The sequence below is a fragment of the Notechis scutatus genome, chromosome 1 (genome assembly GCF_049901735.1).
Source record: "Notechis scutatus isolate UNSWTSFEM ecotype Mainland chromosome 1, rNotScu1.2, whole genome shotgun sequence".
Taxonomy (NCBI): domain Eukaryota; kingdom Metazoa; phylum Chordata; class Lepidosauria; order Squamata; family Elapidae; genus Notechis; species Notechis scutatus.
This window is the reverse complement of record NC_142009.1, coordinates 117,780,257-117,801,565: the sequence shown is the minus strand read 5'-3', so window position 1 is coordinate 117,801,565 and position 21,309 is coordinate 117,780,257. Positions and strand designations below refer to the sequence as shown.

Genomic DNA, 21,309 nt, shown 5'->3' with positions numbered 1-21,309 from the left:
GGAGCACATATAACTGTCACATGGCTGCATTTTGAACCAATTGTAGCTTCTGAATAGTCTTCAAGGCCAGACCCTTGTAGAATGCATTGCAGTAATCCATATGAGACATGAATGACAGTCAGCAGAGCCTCTTGGTCTAGGAATACAGTAGTGAATGGACACATACAAGGGTTGTCCTGACCACAGTTGCTACTATTCTTCAAACAGGAGCAGTGAGTCCAGGAAGACCCCCAGATCTTACACGGGTCTTGTTGGACTAGTATCCCATCCTGAAAAAGAGATGGAAGGTCCCAAAATCCAGGAGGATCCAGTACTTAAAGCCATTTAGTCTTGCTTGGTTTGAACTGAACCCCGTTCTTCATCTAACTCAGGGGTAAGGAAACTTGGCTCTTCTATCACTTATGGACTTCAACTCCCAGAATACCTGAGTGAGCCATAAAAGGTTCCCCATCCCTGGCCTACTGGTTTTTCAGATGTGGGGGAAATCAATTTTTGACTTGAATGGGAAAATGTAGGACATATGTCCTACATTTGTATATTAAACAGTCCCATTTGTATATTAAAACAGTCCCATTCAAGTCAAAAATTGATTTCCCCCACAACTGAAAAACCAGTAGGCCAGGGATGGGGAACCTTTTATGGCTCACTCAGGAATTCTGGGAGTTGAAGTCCATAAGTGATAGAAGAGCCAAGTTTCCCTACCCCTGATCTAACTGATCACTACCTCCAGAGGACAGGACCTCCGTAGCATCAATTGATTTGCCCAGGGTGGAGATACAAAGCTGGGTATCATTGGCATACTGAGAATAACTCATCCTTTGCTTTCAGATAACCTCACCCATGTAAATATTAAATGAGAGGAGAAAGTACCAAACTTTGTGACATCCTGCAAAGCAGGACCAAAGCAGGACCTCTCCTCAATACTCAATACTCATTGGAACTGACACTGAAGGAAGGAAAAAAAACCAGCACAATTCTGTACTGCCCCCACCCCAACTCTCGGAGTTGATCCCAAAGGTGGTTGACAATATCGAAAGCCTCTGAGAAGTCAAGAGCAAGGATGCATAACCACCTTCTCAACAATCGTATCTTAAAAAGGGAAGATTAGAGACTGGATAAAAATTGTCTAGAACAGTTGGATCTAGCAATAGCTTCCTAAAGAGGGAGCAAATGTCAATATAAACCTCCATGTGCCTAAAGAAACCTGAAATGGGCTGGAGTGGTGTGTGTGTGTGTATCATAATAAAGTGGGTTTTAGCCTCTGAACTATCACGAAATATATTTTTTCCATCAGCCTGTATTTTGAGGGATTTGTGAACATCAATCTTGGATACCTTGTTGACATTTGAGATTTTGAAACACTGTTCAGGCAAGGCGTTGATCAGACTCAAAGTTTCAGTGATTATGAAAATATTCATAATAAATATATATTGCCCAATATAGTTGCTTTGCAACTGCTTTGCAACCACAGATCGCAAATTCATCACTACCCTCATCATCATAACCGCCTCCCTCATAGGGCTACCATTTTTCTGGGCTGGAAAAATCTGGACTAGATGGCAAAATAGTCACAAAACCGACTTCTTTGCTTCTTCCTATCTGTTGCCTGAATATTTGCTGCCACATATCATTGTCCTAGGTTAGGGGTTCCCAATCCCCAGTCTGTGGACCAACACCAGGCTGCATAAACAAGTGAAGCCCCATCTGCAGGATACAGGCAGCATGAGAAACAATGCCCCCTCCCATCTGCAGAAAAACCTCTCTCCAGGGAACCAGTCCCTTGTGCCCAAAAGGTTGGGGGCCACTCTTCTAGATGATGCAATTCTTTTTTCTTTTTTTTTAGATAAGTTGTCTGTCATGCCAAGGAATTAAGTTATTACCCATATCTTTCTAGGCTTGTATATACTTGAATAACATGTCTTGGAGTCCATTGTGAAAAAATGGATTCTCCAAGAAAACGAAGTACATAAATCAGATGAACTAGTATATTGGTTTATAGTTCATTATGTTGCTAGACAAAATGTATGTGTAGTATTTAAGTTAGATTTGCAATGCTTGGGTTAAAATACTAAAACAATAAAAAAATCCTTAAGTGAGAGCTTGATTCTCACAGAGGTTGCCAACAAAAAATAGGAGGAGAGGATTAAGTTGGATAATCAAAAGGAAAATTAAGTGTATGGAAGACACTAGAACGTGAGAGACACTTTTAAGAAAACTGAAGTTATCTGGAGGAAGAAAAAGTAACTATCCAGTATCAATAAAGACTATAGAAAAAGAAGGAATCAGCAATTAAAGAGAAAAGTGTTTAACTGCAGTAAAATTTTACATTTACAGAAAGGAATTTGAAAAGGGAGATGTAGGAATTGCTATAATTAAGAATAGTGTAAAGGAGAATGGAAATTGTGAGGACAATGATTGCACCTAAAATATAAAGGGAATAGTAGTTCCTATCCTTTTTTGACTTTTAGCAGAAGCATTTAAATGAAGAATGGTAACATGGTGGAGAAAGAAGAGGATAAAGTGAAGCCCACAAAGCCTTACAGGGAAAACAAAAACAGAATAGGAATGTTTCAAGATTTAAGAAGAGAGTATGAGAGAATAGACCTTGTAAAATTGGAATAATACTAGTAAGAATTGTAAACCTCTTTTCTAGTAAACTGCTCATAATAAACTTTAGGTTATCAAAGGAACAATACTGAAAATCATTCTGTTGTAAAGTATAAACAAATATGACTAACAATTTTATACATATAAATATTTCCTGAATCAGGGCTCCCTGCGTTCAGTCACTCAAACCATAATCCTCTCTTGTCTGGACTACCGCAATGTGCTGTACGTGTGGTTACCATTGAAATGCATTCAGAAGCTTCAGCTAATGCAGAGTGTGGCAGCACAAGCATTTTTTGGGGGCCCTAGAATGGCTCATGTTATATCGCTGCTCTGTGCTGCACTAATTCCTGATTTGCTTCCATGTGCAAGTTCAAAGCCTTTAAAGCTGTCGGTGCCATGAGACAATATTTAAGTAGCTCACCACCTTTTTTAAAAAAAATCTGCTCCTTAATTTTTAAACCTTAGGAAAGGAAGTTATTTAAAAGCAAATCCCTTGCTCCTTCCAAGTTAATTTATAAAGCACTGGATTTTTTTTTCTTTACAAAATGGCATTCAAATAATTAGCTCTATTCAGTAGTAAGTAGGATATGAAGAAAGAATGTATCCATATTAATAATTAGCTTCCTTAATGATTGCTCAAGAATATGAGGCATCACTTAGAGAATAGCCATGACATTATTGCAGAATTGACAGCTAACAATTTCTTCTACTTTTAACCTAGATAGTGTTAAAATGAAGTTGCAGGAAGAGAGAATGGCTGCATTCTTGTATTTGTCTTTCATATTTCTTTGGGCTAACAATCTATAGAACTTCAAAGGATTGGATTACATTCCAATTCATGAACTATGAGTGCAAATTTTTCCTTATAAATTTTTCTGTGTATATTATTACTTAGAATTGTAATCACTGAGGTAATATGGGTGCTGGGATTCCTAATTCTGTTGGATGAGTGGATGGTTTGATATTAAGAAATAGTATTAATGAAATTAACTTGCACCTCTGTTCTGGTTGCCCATTAATTCCTGGCTATATTTAAATCATACATATAATTTAACTCATTTGGGGCGTGCTTTGCAAGTTCTGACAAACTGGTGTAATCTGTGCTTTTCAGAAGTAAACTCTAGAGTTCACTGGAGGTTAATCTCAAGTAAATGTGTTAAGAATTGCAGCATAAGGATTAGGTTCAGATTGCTGTAGGCAATTACTTTAATATCTGGTTTTGGGACAATTTTTACATTTTTATTGAATAAATTGTACTGTTTCTCTCTATTGAACAAGTTATAGATTTAGACTTGGTTTTTTTTATAAACATTGAGGGAATGTGTGAATATTTAAAACTAATTCTATAAATGCCAGTCTGTGATGAGGGAAAAAAACCATGAACTTCTGAATCTTATGAAGTCTAGGTTAAATGCTCCCTTCCCACATACACACAATTTACATGCTGTTTTTCATGACTTGGAAAGGTATTTTTCCTCTAGAGGACAGGAATGTTTTATCATTCATAAACTGTCCATAAGTTGGTTAGTTACCACATTGTAACAATTGTATGTTTAAATCTGTTAAGTCTATCAAGACATATTGAGTAAGGCAAAATTAGTCAAAAGCAAAATCTGTAGTTGCCACATTCTGAATCTTGCTTTGTGAAATAATAAATTTAAATTTCCCAACTTTCCAGAAGGTAGCTCTATATAGCTTCTAACTTCTATCCATCAGGAGGAAAATTACCAGTTGCTTGGCTGGTGAGGTTACCAAATAAAACATAAAACAGGAGACTAATTCTTTTATCTTCTGGTCCAGCCAGTTTATTGCCAGTCAGAGCTTTGAACTTGTCAGTGCTCCAACTTGAGAATAAGATTAATGTGTTGTATATGCACTCAACAGGAGTTGAATTTGACTTGAGGGAGTCTTTATCCTTGCAATATACACTTTATTATTTTGTAGTTAGTTGAAATGAGATGCTTGGTCTTCCAGATATGCTATTTCAAGCCATACATATGGGTTAGGGAGGAATTTAATATGTTCCAATGAATTTGAAGAAAAGGTTGTAACTATAACTATTTTAGAATATTTGAACTCTTCTACAATGAAAGATATAATGTGTCACTTTAGTTCTTGCACACACAAAATTGCTTAATGCAATTTGGAATTAATTTGCTTCGCTTAATCTTAAGCAGTAGAATCATCTATATGTTGTTGAACATCTGATAAGGACATCACACCTGGGAAGAGCTGTATGTGGGCCTATTTGTTCCATTATAAAAAGCCAGATAAAACACATGTTTGAATGTTTTTGTTTCTTTTTTTGTTAAAAAAAAACCCATTGAGACTTGTGTTCATGGCCAACTTTAGATTCTGCTTATGAATTATTTAACTAGAACTGCGTATGGTGAATATATTACTCTAGTCTTGAACATTCTTCATTGGCTTCCATTTCATTTCTGGCTTTTGTTAGGGTGGTTGTATTAATCTATAAAGCCCTTCACTGCTTAGGACTACTATAATATTTGACAGTGTGTTCTTATTGGCAATCTAACATAATCTTCACCTTCTCTGGGTGTCTACCTATACTGAGATGAGGACAGCAGCTATCAGAGAATGGGCTTTTCCTGTCTCTTTTGCCTGCCCCTGAAATGCCTTTTACTGATAAAAGCTCCCCCCCCCCCGGTGAGCATTTAAATCATTGTGTTGATTTTGAACACACTGTTGTCTAGAAATATTCATTTTGGCTGTTATTTTTATTGTTTTATTGTCTTATACTGTATATTCATACTGTTTCAATGTTTTATGTGGGTTTAGATTGTTGTAAGTTGCTATGGAAAAACGCTTTTTTAAAAATAAGTAAATAATATAGAGCCTTTTGGCTTTAGTTTTAAGAGCTTTAGAGCACTTTAAAAATAATAATAAAATAATATTTGATTATGTGAAAATAAATACTATTAGCATTGGGCAAATTGTGTTGATCAAGTCCTTTATATAATAGTTTGTGTGTGTGTGTGTGTGTGTGTGTGTGTGTGGTATTCAGCTTTGTTCGGGTATTTTCCCATGTCATTATAGTTGTGCTTTTAAAGTTGTAGCGATGTTTTGACAGAATCTCATCTGCCATAATCAGGCTTGTGTATTGGGTTTGTCTGTGTGTCAGGCTTTCACAGCCGTTTCTGTTTTAAATTTGGTGCTAGCCTCGTGCTGTGATAGAATGGTTTTTTCTTCATCCTGATTGGTTGGGAGTCTTGGTCTGTGTTTATTGGTCTTGGAGTTTGCTGTGTTCTGCTTGATTGGTGTTTCTAATATCTTCTGTCTGTTTTATAGCGTTTTTTTTTGTCTTGATTGGCTGGCAACATTGTGTTTCGTGTATTGGGGGCTTTTAGTGCGGCTTGGCTTCGGGTGAATGGCTGGCTATCGTTTATTAGGAAGCTAGGTTTCATCTGGGCGGCTGGTTGGGGTGTCTTTGGGCTGGAGGTATCGGGGGGCTCTGTTTGTGCCCAGGTGTTTGCTTGATTTGTGGTGTGGAGATTTTTTTGTTTGTGAGTGCAGGCTTCCAGATAATTGACAGTCTGGTTGAGTCATCTCTTCTATTCATGCTTTCAGGTCTTTTTTCAATCTCTATGGCTTCTCTGATAATTCTGTAGCTGGGGTTCTCTATAGTGGCTAGGGTTTTGGTGCTATGACTTCATGTGGCTTTCATGTGTTGGACTAGTGAGGAAGTATGTTCCAGCTTTTTTACTGCATTTTGGTGTTTATCCAGGCGGGTACTTATTCTGCTATTGGTCTGTCCGATGTATGTGGCAGGGCATGATGTGCAGGGGAGTTCATATACGCCTTGGTTTTCCAGGTCAATTTTATCTTTGGGGTTTCTTAAGATGGCTGCTATTTTTCTGTCTGTTTTGAAGGCAGTCTTGATGTGATGCCTGTGTAGTATCTTACTGATTTTGTCTGTAGTACCTCTTATGTAGGGCCTGACACACAGACGAACCCAATACACAAGCCTGATGATGGCAGATGAGATTCTGCTGAAACGTCGCTACAACTTTAAAAGCACAACTATAATGACGTGGGAAAATACCCGAACAAAACTGAATACCATACATATAAATACCCACGAAAACTTAAGAAAACACACACACACACACACACACACACACACATATTTGTTTTTCGTAGATTTTCACAGGTACAGGTATGTAGGTCTCGGTGTGTTCGGGTCTTTCCCATGTAAGATTATCTTTTCCCATAATCTTACATGGGAAAAGACCCGAACACACCTAGACTACACACACACACACACACACACACACACACACACACATATACATATACATATACATATACATATATACAGTAATGTAAGCATGAGTTTTCATAATCTAAAAGTATTTGGTGTATATTAATATTCTAATGATAATATTCTTATCTTTTATTTGGCATTAAAAACTTGTTTAATGTATTAGTATTTTCAAAATATAAACAGTATAACATAGAACTCAAAAAACGTTGCACACATTGCTTTTGAAAAGTCGAATAGTTATTAAATTGTTATTTATCTCATTGTATTAATATAGTGTGTATAACTGATATCATGGCTTGCTAAACAATTTGTTCCCAACCCAGATACTTTCTATAGTTACTGTCATCAATTTGGATTGCCAGGACTTCAGAATAACTTAAGTGTGCCTTTAAGAGGCAAATATAGGTAATCCTCGAGTAATGAAAGTAATGGAGCCTGCAAATTACATTCATAACCCAAGGATTCATTGAAGTGAATCACATGAAACAAATGTGATTTCTCTCTGCTTTTGCCCACACATTTGCTAATCGAATGCGCGGGTCGTTGAGTGCACATGAGCTATCTCGGTGGGGAAGGTCATGGGAGGGGGCCTGGCGAAGGAACAGGCCACCTGCTTTAGTCCACCCAAGGCTTCCCCCGACCCAGTCAGGTACCTCATGCTCCCTCCCCTGGGATCCCCAAAATTGTTCCCCCCCATCCTGCCACACTGGGTCATTTATCTTCTGAAGATCTAGCAAGCTGTCTCTTCTCCAGCCTCTCTGCCGTAATTTCTTTGCCTGCTTGCAGTCTCGGCATGAAAAGCGTTTGCAAGCCAATGAAACTTTGGGGCAGCGAAATTGCGTTGCTTGAAGCCTCCCATTGGCTTTCATACAGTTTTCGTGCTGAGACTGGAAGCTTCTGGGGGCCGTGATCTCACGTGATCTTGCACCAGAGTACTTTAGGCCTCTGTTTTCTGCATACCAAGGCTTGTACCAGATCCATGGCAGAAGGCTTTGCAAATGGAGGTAAGGCCTCTCCGTTTGCAAAGGCTTTGGCCACAGATCTTGTGGAGGCAAAAGATCTTGTGGAGAGAAAAGAGTAGCGTAAGATCTTGCGCTACTGATTTTGCGTGATCTCGAACTACTTTAGGCCTCTGTTCTCAGTGAATGCACCAAAGTAGGCAAAGGAACTGAGGGCTCGCTAGATCACCACAACGTAAATGAATCTTCAAAGGCCCAGTGCCAGTGGATCTGGTGTGTGCAGGGCAAATGTTGCAATGCCTCTGCGGTCGTTCATAAGTGTGAACGACTCTTGTGCTGCAGCAACATTCGTAACTTCGGGGTTGTATTGTAAATACTTGGGGTGGTTATGTCATAACTTTGAACAGTCGCTAAGTGAACTGTCATAACTCAAAGATTACCTGCATTATGCCACTTTTTAGTTACAGAAAGTGTCCTTATAAATAAATCTTAAAAATCTTTCTTTTTCCTCTTTTTTTTTTTTTAGTCAGTGGCAAAGACTGGACGATTACTCATCACTCACGAAGCCCCTGTTACTGGAGGTTTTGCATCTGAAATCAGCTCCACGGTGCAGGTAATTCCTGAAGTACTAAATTTGTTGAGCTCTTTTCAGAAGAAACTCAAGTTGGTTATTGAATGGATTTTCACAAGTGAAAAGAATACGTTTAAAGATACATATTTATGGGGAGGTAAAAATCATATTTCCTCCCCAAGACCTACAGCGCTGCTTCATTTTGATGAAATGGGGGTACTCCTGGAAGAAAGGATGAAAAAAGCCAGGAGTGTATATCAAGAGTAAATACTCACCACCAATTCAACCAAGACATCAAGGTAATCTCAGCTACCCAGCTAAAAGTAAGCAGGTACCTATATCAGGAAGCGGTGATATATAACTAAACTGCAAGCAGATGAACATTTGAATGACAAGGTTAAGGCATCATTTTATAGGGCGTGGGAGAAAGCAACAAAACCCACATGGGTAGACAAGATAAAGTGATCAGTGATGTTGTGTCAGATGATGGGATCCTTGTCATAAATGCCATTAGTGCTTTGGGAAGATCCACCACATGCTACTGAGGATTGAGGATCCTCCCAGAGTATCAGTGGCATTTAAGACATGACTAGATTAAAGATCTTTGGCATATAGCTGCCAATCTTGCCATTCTGGGAAAGAAAATCCATTCTGCAAAGAGAATCACACAGGAACATAGAGTGTAAGAAGCATGAGCACGGGAAAGCTCAGCCGAGTTGAAGATGAAATAAATCAACTACATATTACTATCTTCAGTTTCAGCACATTGAACTTTACTGGAATTAGATACTTTCATGCTGTTTATTGTTTGGGAGATAAACAGTAGATAGTGCTTCTCCCATAGTCAAGAGGAAAATAGTAATATTGGGTTTAACGCAGTCAGTGAACAAATATTATCAAAGAGACTTTGAGGACACTCTTCTAATATGGTTATTGATTGAACACATTGTAACTGGTTCAAAGACAAAAGATGGAAGGAGTAAAGTGAAATGCTGCATGGTGGAAATGGCAACATCCAAGATACTTATTATCCAAAATATTTCCTTACAAGCATTCTTAGTACTAGAACTTAAAAGTAGATCATAATGGTTATTGGCAAGTTGGAAAGCTACAGGAATTGATGGAATATCTGTAGAGTAAAGGGAAGCAGGATGAACCCCCCAAAAAAAAAGGTTCTAACCAGCAAAACTGGCAAACAGTGGCTTGAAAATGATCAGTTTATGTACTAAAGCCAAAGAAAGGAATCTTAACAGGATAGTACTTGTGCATAGTACTTTGATTTCACATGCTAGCAAAATACAGGTACTCAGATAACACATAACAGATGATCAGAATTGGAAGGGGTCTTGTAGGTCATCTAGTCCAACCCCTTGCCCAAGCAGGAGACCCTACACCATTTCTGACACATCTCTAATCAGTCCAATCTCTTCTTGAAGGTGATGGTGCTCCCACAACTTCCGAGGGCAAGCTGCTCCATTGGTTGATTGTTCTCACTGTCAGAAAGTTTCTCCTTATTTCCAGGTTAAATCTCTCCTTGTTCAGTTTCCATCCATTATTCCTTGTCTGGCCTACAGGCGCTTTAGAAAATACTTGACCCCTTCCTCTCTGTGGCAGCCCCTCAAATATTGGAGGACTGTTATCATGTCTCCCCTGGTCGTTCTCTTCACTAGATTAGCCACGCCCAGTTCCTGTAACCATTCTTCATATGTTTTAGCTTCCAGTTCCCTAATCATCCTGGTTGCTCTTCTCTGTACCTTTCTAGAGTCTCAACATCTTTTTTATAGTGTGGTACTCCTTGACTTAGAAGCACAATTGAGTCCAAAATTTCTGTTGTTAAGTCAGACATTTGTTAAGTGACTTTTGCCCCATTTTACGACTTCTCTTGCGACAGTTGCTAAGTGAATCACTGCAGTTGATAACTTAGCAGTCTGGTTGTTAAGTAAATCTGGCTTCCCCATTGACTTTGATTGTCAGAAGGTCTTAAAAAACGTGATCACATGACCCTGGAATGCAGCTAAGGTCATAAATACGAACCCGTTGCCAAGCATCTGAATTTTGATCACATGGGGATGCTGCAAAGGTCATAAGTGTGAAAAATGGTCATAAGTCACTTTTTTCAGTGCTGCTGTATACTGAATAATTGAGAAAGCCAAATAATACATTGTCTTTTGTTCAGTGTAACATACACTGAAAGTCTGTATTTAATTGTAAACTAACTTGTATCACAGTATAAATTATATATTATTTGTATAAAGTTACACTCAAACATCATAGACCTTAATAGTAAAAATAGAGAAGACCAATGGTTAATCCGGCCCTGACTCTATTAGCCTTTCATAAAACTCTGAAGGCCTGGGTGAAGTTAGGCAAGTTCTGTCTTGTCTGGGATTTTAGGACTAGAAAATATCATTTACCTCGGGTGTCATGAGCTATTGTTTTTAATTTTTTTATATCTTGGCCTACCACCTACTGTGAAATGCATATAAATGCATATAAATTATCTAAATAAATAAATAGATATTTGTAAGTGGTTGCTGCACAACATGTATTTGGAAGATAGGGAATAATCTTTCAGTGTCATTCTGCATCCAACAATGTTGGCAAATAGAAAAGTTGGAGAAAAACTTTCTCAGTGTTATTTTTGCTACTTTTTTTTTACTGATTGATTATATCGGTCATGATTGTTTTTCAAGATCATCTCATCCTGTAGGGGAAAAAAACCCACTGTTCTGCTCTGATAATTATGAAAAAAATGTCTTTGGGAATTTACTGTGCATTTGGCTTCATAGTGTTTATAAGCTTTAGGTTACAATCCTAAATTTACTACATCTGTTTTTTATAGCATTCTGTGGTAGTGGTAGAAATGCTGTTTTGTAAAAAAATGTCTTTCTGTGTGTATGTGGGTTGGGGGGACTCTACCAAATGCAGTGGCAGAAGTCCTGCAGATTTCCTTACCCAGGCCGCAGTGAGGTTAGGAATCATGTGGTCCAGGAGTTTCTGGGAATCATATGATTCCTTACTCCCTGACTTGGCCCAATAAGGGCCAGGAACAATACCAGCTCTGCAGTTAGCAATATTGATTTTTTCCCCCACTTCTGTCAAATGGTCAAGAGGTAGAATACCAGTGGTGCTATTCTACCGGTTCGGCTCTGTTCTGGCATACCGGTAGCACCAAAGATCAGCTGAAACAGAACTGGTTCTCTGACAAGCTGCTGTTGGACCCACCCTCCTGCCTGGGCCCCCATACTGACCTTTTTCTCCCCTGCTTTTGAAGCTCAGCTGCTTTGCACGGCACAACAGATTGCCGCGCATCAGCTGTTGAAGCTACAGGGATTGCAGGAGGTGAGTAGAAAAGTCTGCGTGCTCACAAAGTGTGCCCACCAAGCCACACCCACTGAACCGGTGGTAAACCTTTGAAACCCACCACTGTAGAATACCATGACAAATATCCACTCATTTTGTTTCTTGCTTAGTGTCAGGTTCAGAGTAGAGTTTTGGGAATCCTTCAGACAAGATCCTTCGATTAAAAAAAAAAAAGCAGAACAGAGTGTCTATAATAATCCTGAAAAGATAAGTGCTTTGCTGAGAAAAATGCAAAGTGGAGTGGCTATTCATGTTCAAATCTCTAAAGATAGCTGAGAGCAGTTCCTAAATTTTCTGTGGAAGTCTGGATAAAGAGGTCCCTTGAATGTATGCCTATGTATTATGAAGTATCTTTTTTTAAAAATTAAAGATTTACAAAGTCTTAAATCATAAGAGTTTAGGAAATGGTGTTTCCTGTTTCAAATTTTATTTATTTCATCTTATAGTTTCTCCCACTCCTATAGATAAATCTGTCATTTTTCATATAGTATATAAAAGTAAGATATGTTTGATGTGTGATTTATGAAGTGTATCCACAGAGGAATGTTGCTTTAGGCATGCAGAAGAACTGATCTTATTAATTTCTAACATATATTTAGTTGACTGTGAAAGTAAGGTTTCAGTGTTAGACATGTTGTGTCATGAATATAAAAGAAAAACAGTTATAAAAACCATTTTCCTGGATGAAATGCATAGTAAGAAAGCCAGAAAGCCTCCGAGATTGAAATTGTTTTTTCTTTTTCTTTTCTTTTTCTTTTTTTGCATATGGAATTAATAAAACTTATATCAAGTCCAGTTAAAGTAAATTATACATTTTTATATCATTATGTTATCCAGTTTGTGAGGAAGAAGTAAGGCATCCTTATTTTGAAGGATGAAACTAAATTACAATTCTTGCAGTTTACCATATGGATATTATTGGTTTGTATTTTATATACATGCTTGTGTTGAATATCACCATATAATCAATGTGTATTTTATCTGACCAGAGACACTGTCCATTTTATCTTTATTTAGTTTGGTTTAGTTTACTTAATTGTCATTGCACCTCCTACAACGAAATCAAACACCATCTTCAGTGCACATCATGACCATGAAAATAAACACAAACACACATCCTTCACACTCCACACATTGAACTGAAACCCCCAAAACCTCACCCACACTGCACTATACAGTAGAATTCAAAAGAGCTACTGGCCTGGGATAGAATTTCAAAATGACTAACTATTCCTAGGTTAAATGATATAGCATTGAGGTCAACTTATAGTCTTTTCTGTTTTATCTTTTCTGTCAATATAATTAATGAAAGAAGATTTTGTTCAGGGTTGTAGTTGTTTGAAACAGGAGGAGAATTATGTTTTATGTGTCTTCCAATTGTTTTTTCTTAAGTAATATGAAAAAGAGAAACAATTTTATTTGATACTTTGATGTCATGTTTTAGTTTTGAGTGCACTGTGCATGAATTTAAGCAGTGGGATCTCATTATATTTGTAAAATTGCACGTGACTTAACATTTTTTAATTGGCTGAGGCATTTTCTTTTGCATTGTCACAGTTCTTTCCATATTGACTAGAGATGGTTCATACTTATGCTTCTGCAAGCTATAACAAAGGCTGAAATTACAATGCTATAAAAAAGTTAACTCTTGGGTCTAGATATGATGCATACTTGCATACATCCTGTATGTTTATGCAGTAGAGCAAGAAATATTAGATGTTAAATACCCATGCGTTCACACAGCATTTATATGCAGATGCTAGATGTCAGCCACAGTTCTTGATTTCCTTTTATGCGGAGTTCTCCCTTTTATGTGGAGAAAATTAAAACCTGAAGCAGTTGAATAGGGCTGACATATTGATTGTTAATTATACACTTTGAATGACACAGAGTTTGAAGGATGAAATTTGAGATGCACTACCGTGTTTCTCCAACAATACGACCTCCCCCAATAGGAAGACCCAGCATGTTTTCTAGGCATAAAATGAAATTAAGCCCCTCCCCCCAAATTTAGGCCTATTTTAAACATGCAAAATGGGGGGAAGGGCGGGGGGACTTGCCGTTAGGAGCAGGCAGCAATTCCTCGCCACCAGCTGCTCCTAATGGGCGATCATGGCAAAGCGCGGAGAGCTCCCTACTCCTGCCAAGCACCTTTGCGGCAGACCCAAGACCTTCAGCGCCCGCCGCTGTTGATTTCCCTTCTGCCCATGCTGCCGCCGCGTTTGGAGCTGCCACTTCCATGTTTGGAGCACCACTGCTGTTTGGAGCACCGCTGCCGTTTGGAGCTGCTGCTTCTGCATTTGGAGCTGCCGCCACGTTTGGAGCTGCCGCTTCCACGTTTAGAGCGCTGCCACTGTTTGGAGCACTGCTGCTGTTTGGAGCTGCCACTTCCGCATTTGGAGCTACTGCCGCGTTTGGAGCTGCCGCTTCTGCATTTGGAGCACTGCCGCTGTTTGGAGCACTGCCGCCATTTGGAGTGCCGCCGCCACTCCAAACACGGCGGCAGCTCCAAACGCGGAAGTGGCAGCTCCAAACATGACGGTGGCACTCCAAATGGCAGCGGCACTCCAAACACGGAAGCAGCAGCTCCAAATGTGGCGGCGGTGCTCCAAATGGCGGCGGCACTCCAAATGGCAGCGGCACTCAAAACACGGAAGCGGCAGCTCCAAACGTGGCGGCGGTGCTCCAAATGGCAGCGGCACTTCAAATGGCAGTGGCACTCCAAACACGGAAGCGGCAGCTCCAAACGTGGCGGCAGAATGGGCAGAAGGGAAAGCAACAGCGGCGGCTGCCAAAGGTCTTGGGTCTGCAGCAAAGGTGTTTGGTGGGCGTAGGGAGCTCTCTGCGCTTCGCCATGATCACCCGTTAGGAGCGGCTGGTGGCGAGGCTGCCCGCGGGGCGCTCTAAATGAGGATGCAAGGGGGGGGAAATTAAGTCATCCCCGAAAAGACGGCCTAGCTGTTTTTTTGGGGCTCAAAAAAATATAAGACCCGGCCTTATTTTATGAGAAACATGGTAGTTCCCAAGTCTTCATGTTTTTATTATACATAAGCAGCCAGCATTAAGGTGCTCAGTAATAATAAGTTACCTTTATTATTACAAGAATCTAGGCTTATGGGCTAAACTTGTGGACAGTGATGAGACTCTTTTTCCCAAATTGTCATTTAAGTTCTTGTAAAACTAGTCAGACAAGCAGAGAAAGACTAGAAGTTAATCTGAACAAGGATGGGTATGAGCTCAGCTTTGAGCCTATATTGTAATGATAGTGTAGGAAAAGCACTCTGACTTTTCTCTTATTGTGTTGGACTTTTAGCTGTTTGCCTTGTTTGGGTAAGCAATTCCTAACAAAAAAACAGAATAACAGAGTTGAAAGGGACCTTGGAGGTCTTCTAGTCCAACCTCATGCTCAAGCAGGAAACCCTGTACCATTTCAGATAAATGATTGTCCAATCTTGCCTTAAAAACCTCCAGTATTAGACCATCCACAACTCCTGGAGACAAGTCATTCCACTGATTAATTATTCTGTCAGGAAATTTCTCCTTAGTTCTAGGTTGGTTGTCTCCTTGATTAGTATAGATTAATTGGGAAGAGAATTGTTGGTAGATCTACCGCTTGGCAACTCTGATTGTTTTACAAAATAGGTTGTGTGGTCTCACCAGCGTGGTGTAAAGCGGTGCTATCCCTTCTTGTTGTCTTGACACTATCTCTCTATTGATACAGTCCAGGGCTGCATTGGCAGCTGTAGCACATTACTGGCTCATACTTAAGTGGTAGTCTAACAGGACACCTAGAGCCCTCTCACAGTTACTACTGTTGAGCCAGGTGCCACCTATTCTATACCTGTGCATTTGTTTTTCTTCTAAGTTCAGAACCTTACTTTTCTCACCGTTGAAGTATATCTTGTTGGATAGGACCCAATTTGTAAATCTTTTGAGATTCTTCTCAATCTTGAGCCTGTTTTCTAAAGTATTGGCTATTCCCCTCAGCTTGGTGTTATTTGCAAATTTGGTGTGTTCCCCTTCTGTCTCATGTAGATCATTTATGAAGATGTTGAAGAGATCAAACCTAGAGGCACCCCACTGCATGCTTCCCTCCATGTAGTTATAGTTCCACTGAGGACTACCTTCTGAATACTTGATGTGATTACATAGTCATCTACTCATTCCGTCGGTGGATGTGGTTAAATACTTACTTGGTATTTAGGAAGGAAACATGAAATTAATATGTCCTATATGTCTGATAGGAAAATTTCAAGGAAGATTAGAGTACTATGTGATCAAATGACTATGAAATGGCTATATTTTCTGCATTGAATGGGGATATTTGTATTTGAGAGATTATCATGTATTCTTTTACAAAGAAAATGCTTTTTACCTATTTTTAGCAGAAGAAATTGATTTAGTACAAAATATAAGGCTAACATATGCAGTGCTGTAATGTTTTAGAAATAATAAATAGATTTAAACCACAATTTCTTCTAATTTTCAGTTATAGATTTTTTGTCCCTGAGGTAAAACTCTCATGATTAGTTCAACCATATTTTTCAGTCATGCTTTCGGTTCTCGCAAAAGGAAACTAGGAATATTCAGTTGAAAAATGTATACATGCTTAATGTATCAAAATGTGAAAGCATGGTTTGCTAGCTGATGGTATTTGTGTTGTGCTATACTTTTCTTAGCTTATATGTTTTAAGTTTTGATAATACAGAAACTGCTTTCAAGACTTCTTTAAATTAGCTTGAAAAGTAACATTATTTGTAAACCACCTAAGGAGTTGGGCAGTCTTGAAATGGGATAACTAATTAAATAAAACAAACATACAATGAGCACAATTTTAACCTATTTTTTCCTTATGGATTTTCCTTATTTTATGCAGACCACTGATCTACAATCTTTTAAACTTGTATAGTCTTTCAATTTTTCAGCAATTTTCTCCTCAACATTTAGAGGTAACTGCATGCCAGAGGGGGCAGGCCAACTGATTTCAGATAAAGTGTTTATTCCAAATCTCCCAAATAAAATGATATATATGAATGTATTCAAACTTGCAGGAAATTTCCACTCTCTCTAATATCTCTAGCCATCTCTTTAATTATCTTTTAGTATTCCTTTCACAGCAATATACTAAAAGGGAACTGGAGAGAACTTAACTGTCTCCAATGGAGGATAATTGTTGAAAGATACAATTCATTGTAATAATAATTACACTTTGAATAAATGCATGAACGTATTGATAATTTAACTTCAAGGTGACCCCTGTCCTGATGTGTCAGCTTGAATTTCAATTGTTTTAAAGTCATTTTTGTTGATTTCAGACTAGTTGTAGGTGTGACCTTATTTACTATTTTCTATCATCATCACATTACCTCTAATTTTAACATTATTATATTATTATATTTTAACATTATAACATTATTATATGTTTTCCAAACATTATTAGTTTGGAAAGCTAACCCTATCATTTTATTACATGTAAACAGCTAGCTGTACTGTTTGGTAACAAAACTTTTATTTGTAGGGAATTTCAGGGCAGTTTTATCCCTGGGAAAAGTTTGCTGTTGGGAACAAATATGCAAACATATATACAAACATATATATTTTGCTTAGAGTTGGAGGAGGTGAGTAAAGGAAGGAAACTACTAAATTTATTTTAGCCTGAATAAAAGCTTGGAAATATTGTTAATATTCATAATAATGGTAATATTTGACAAATGACAAATATTTAAATACTGTACATAATCATTATATAAAAGTAGTTGATTTTTAAAAGAAAAAATATTACTTTTTTTTCTTTAAAGAGAGCTTTCAAAGAACTCAAAAGCATATCTGAGTATGGAAAGGTTCAGTAACTTTTAGTTCATGGAAAAGATACATTGTTTTTAGGCCAAGAAAAGGAATGAGTAAAATATGAATAATGATCTTTTACTTCAATTAATCTCTTAGAGATGTAATCCAATTAATCTCTTAGAGATGTAGTTGATTTTAAGATCTTCAAGTGGTTTGAAATATATAGGTTTGTAGTGTGAAGAACCAAATCATATGGACTCTAGCGAAGCTTTTGTTAACTCTAAAATGTTCACAGGAACTAGTCTATACTGTTTTTTAGAAAGTAATTTTATATAGCTGCTCAATTGTTATAGAATAGTATTCTAAACTTTGTGGAAATGTGTAAGTTTAAATTGTTATATCATATTTTCATCAACTTGCTGAAATATTTAAATTCCTGCAGTGTTAACCAATAGCTGAAATAGTAATTTGGAGCTTGGTGAAAGTTCTGTATTACTAGAAATCATTGTGTCACTCATTTCATATTTAGATATATAGTTAAAATAGTTTTGAGATACATCAATCTAGAAAAAATGGCAAGTTTTCCATGTTCTACATTTCATCAGGTGGGTGTTTGTCTGAAGAATACTAATTTACTTAGGTCATTTAGTGAACAACATGTTAATTTGATTAAGAATTAAGTTTTACCATAACATTTCCTAGAAAGTAAAATATAAAAACAGAACAATGTTAGTTTAGTTAATACACTTTCATAATTTTCTGAATAATTTTATAGACATTTAAACAGTGTTTTGGGCATTTCTTGTACCCTCTACTAATTCTGTTCTATTTTGAATTGATACTATATACCTGTGATCCCTGGCAAGCTGACATTAACTGTCCATAGCTAGAAAAGTTTTGCATAAAATTTGCAAAAACCCAACAATCCTTGAACTGCGTAAGTCTATAATCAGGATGTTGACAGAAAATAATTTGTGAAACATACAATATTTTAAGAACATCCTGGGAATTGAATTATTTCACGCATTAAAACATATGATCAATATTTTTCATTCAAAAGTGATATTTCACTTTCCCCAAAGTAAGGAAGCACCTATTAAAAATGATATTGCACCTTCCCCAAAGTAAGGATACAAATCGCAACAGCTGCCAAGATTATTTTTTTGAAAATATGTATTTTATTGGATTTGATTTTTAAAACTGATATATACTAAGTATATTAGTATATTAAATATACTATTTTGTATTTTTGGGTCTGCTGTTTTAACTGCTCTTTTAACTTTATTAAAATGTAAGTTATATTAATTAAGCAAAAATAAATCTAAAAGTTAACATTTTATTTTACCTGTACTTATTGAAAACTAAATTAATACTACATTTTGCTAAAGGAGAATGATTATGATACACCACAGGAGCTCATGTATTTTGATGTAGCTGCTCAGTTGTTATAGAATAGTATACTAAACTTTGTGGAAATCTGTAAGTTTAAAGTGTTATATCTTATTTTCACCAACTTGCTGAATTATTTAAGTTCCTGCAGTGTTACAAATAACTGAAACAGTAATTTGAAGCTATTAGTGTAGGTTCTATATTACTAGAAATATAACAATTTTGCATCAATAGCCTTAATGCTTAGTAAAGCAAATGCGCTGGTAATAATAATTATCAGTAATAATATGCATATCTATTTTTATGGAAGTAGTACCTTTGTTTAATAATTTCTCTGACTTATATACATTTTTAGAAACCTTAACTGCAGATTTAGTAAGAATATTAAATGTATTGAAATGGGCCCAACCTAACAAACAATCGATGCAAAATTCTACCTTTGTCACGGAGAACTTTGTAGAAGCTTTTCAGAAATGAAATCCTTCTCCACCGAAATAGTAGTTTATGTGATGCATTAGAACATATGTGCAAAACATTTTTATTAAGCCAGGCTCTAAAAATTACACACACACACACACACACACACACACACTCACTTCAAAATTAATGGCTTTGCCAGATAATTTAAATTCAACACTTAAAGATTCATTTTAGTTCAAGAGAGTGTACATATTGACTTTGAAAACATTAATAGCTATTAAGTTTGCTTTTGCAATAAAATAAGTTGTATTGTTTAAACACATTTTTAAATACAATCTAGATTTTTCCTTTGTTATGAGTTTCTGTTTAGTTAATATTAAATCATCTTAAATTGCCCTTGGCTGTGCTGTATGCTTGCATTAGTTTTATGGTAAATAACAAGTTTTTTTCATATTGGTTCAAATTTGTACTTACAATTTTCAAATGTTTTTCATAATTGGTATTTGTAAACAGTTTGAAATCAAGTTCTTAAAATTGATCAGTTGTATACATTTTAAGAAAGCGCATTTGAAAAGGGTAAGTTTTCTTATTAAAGATCATTTTTGCCAATGTAGCTTACTGATATTACTGGTTGCTGTATATTATAGTAATATCAAAGAAGTGAAGTGGAGAAGCAACTAAGTGGAGAAAACTAATTAATGACAATATAAATTAAGTCTAAATAAATATGGTTTAAATTCATATGTAGGCTAATACTTCAATATGTTCTAAAGAAAATGTTCAGTGTTTTTTCTCCTTTATTTTATACTTTTAGTATGTGTAATGTCCCAGGCCTTTAATTAACAGTAAGGTAAGGCTTTAGAATTTATAGATCCTTTTGAAGATCATTGCATTAATATCAGGGCTGTTTCACGGATTACCATAATCTAAACCATCTAGAACAGTGCTTGATGATTTGCTATAGATGCAAATAGAACAACCAGTATTATTAATCATTGCTAGCTGAACAAACCATGTGCTATTTTTGTACTTAACTTGTTCTTATCCAGTGCCAACTGCCACTAACTTAGCTTCTAAAATATCTGCAACAATCCGATATTTTGTCTTCATGAAATTGATTAAGAACACATATTTTTGTTTTATCTGCTACAATTTTAGCTGGAGGTTGACATGTTTTTAAGCCCTAAAAGGGGTATTTCCAGCATATTTGATTGTGGGATTAAATGTATCAAGCCCAGTGTATTTCAGAAATCATGTTGTATTTACAGTATTCCTGATACCCTATTTGGTTTGTCTGAATCCGTAGTAGGAAACACATTTTAGTGTAGGATTTTACTTTTCACCACATGTTAATAAAAAGGGAATCCTTAGTCCTGGAAGGGTACTTTGTAATTCAGTACTAGCTGTATAAGCACAGATGTTTTTCTTTTTCCTTTCTTATTCCCCCATTGCGTTCCTTTAAAAATAATCTCACCGTTAAGGATAGATTTACACTACGTTTGGAATATAAGAAGGATTTTTTTTTCCATGTGCAGTTAACTATCATCCCAGTTTTGAATTGTTAACAGTAAGACAATATCAAATATTTCTTAAAATTTAAATCATCTTTGAATTTAAATAACATGTGCTAAGAATTAATTGTATTAAATCAAGTGTTTTGTAACAAACGTTGTAGATATAAATAATTCCTAAAGGGATTATCACTTTTTCTTTAAGCATTTCTTTTCTGCTTCTGGAAACTAGCACAGCAAAATGTTATTCTACATTTTAAAATGCATACATTTAAGCAGAAACCTCACTGTTTTACCAAAGATTCAATATATATTATCAGTTGAAATTGCTATTCTATAATTATGTATTTGTATCTATCAACATGAAATGGAATATTCACCTATGGAGAGAGTAAAGATTAGGGATTTGTCTCC

General features: G+C 36.7%; 1 protein-coding gene across 4 annotated transcripts in view; it reads left to right on the top strand.

The window, feature by feature from the left end:
- The window catches only part of BCKDHB (branched chain keto acid dehydrogenase E1 subunit beta), a 71,624-nt gene that overhangs the window by 20,078 nt on the left and 30,237 nt on the right, over positions 1-21,309 (top strand). For 3 of the 4 annotated variants that reach the window (XR_015745444.1, XM_087944265.1, XM_087944259.1), the window contains exon 9: positions 8,381-8,467. The exons of the other annotated variant lie outside the window; for it this stretch is intronic. Coding sequence is in view for 2 of the 3 variants with exons in the window: in XM_087944265.1 (XP_087800391.1) it covers positions 8,381-8,467 (87 nt within the window). In the remaining variant the exon portion in view is untranslated. The remainder of the gene's footprint in view (positions 1-8,380; positions 8,468-21,309) is intronic. 4 annotated transcript variants of the gene reach the window in all.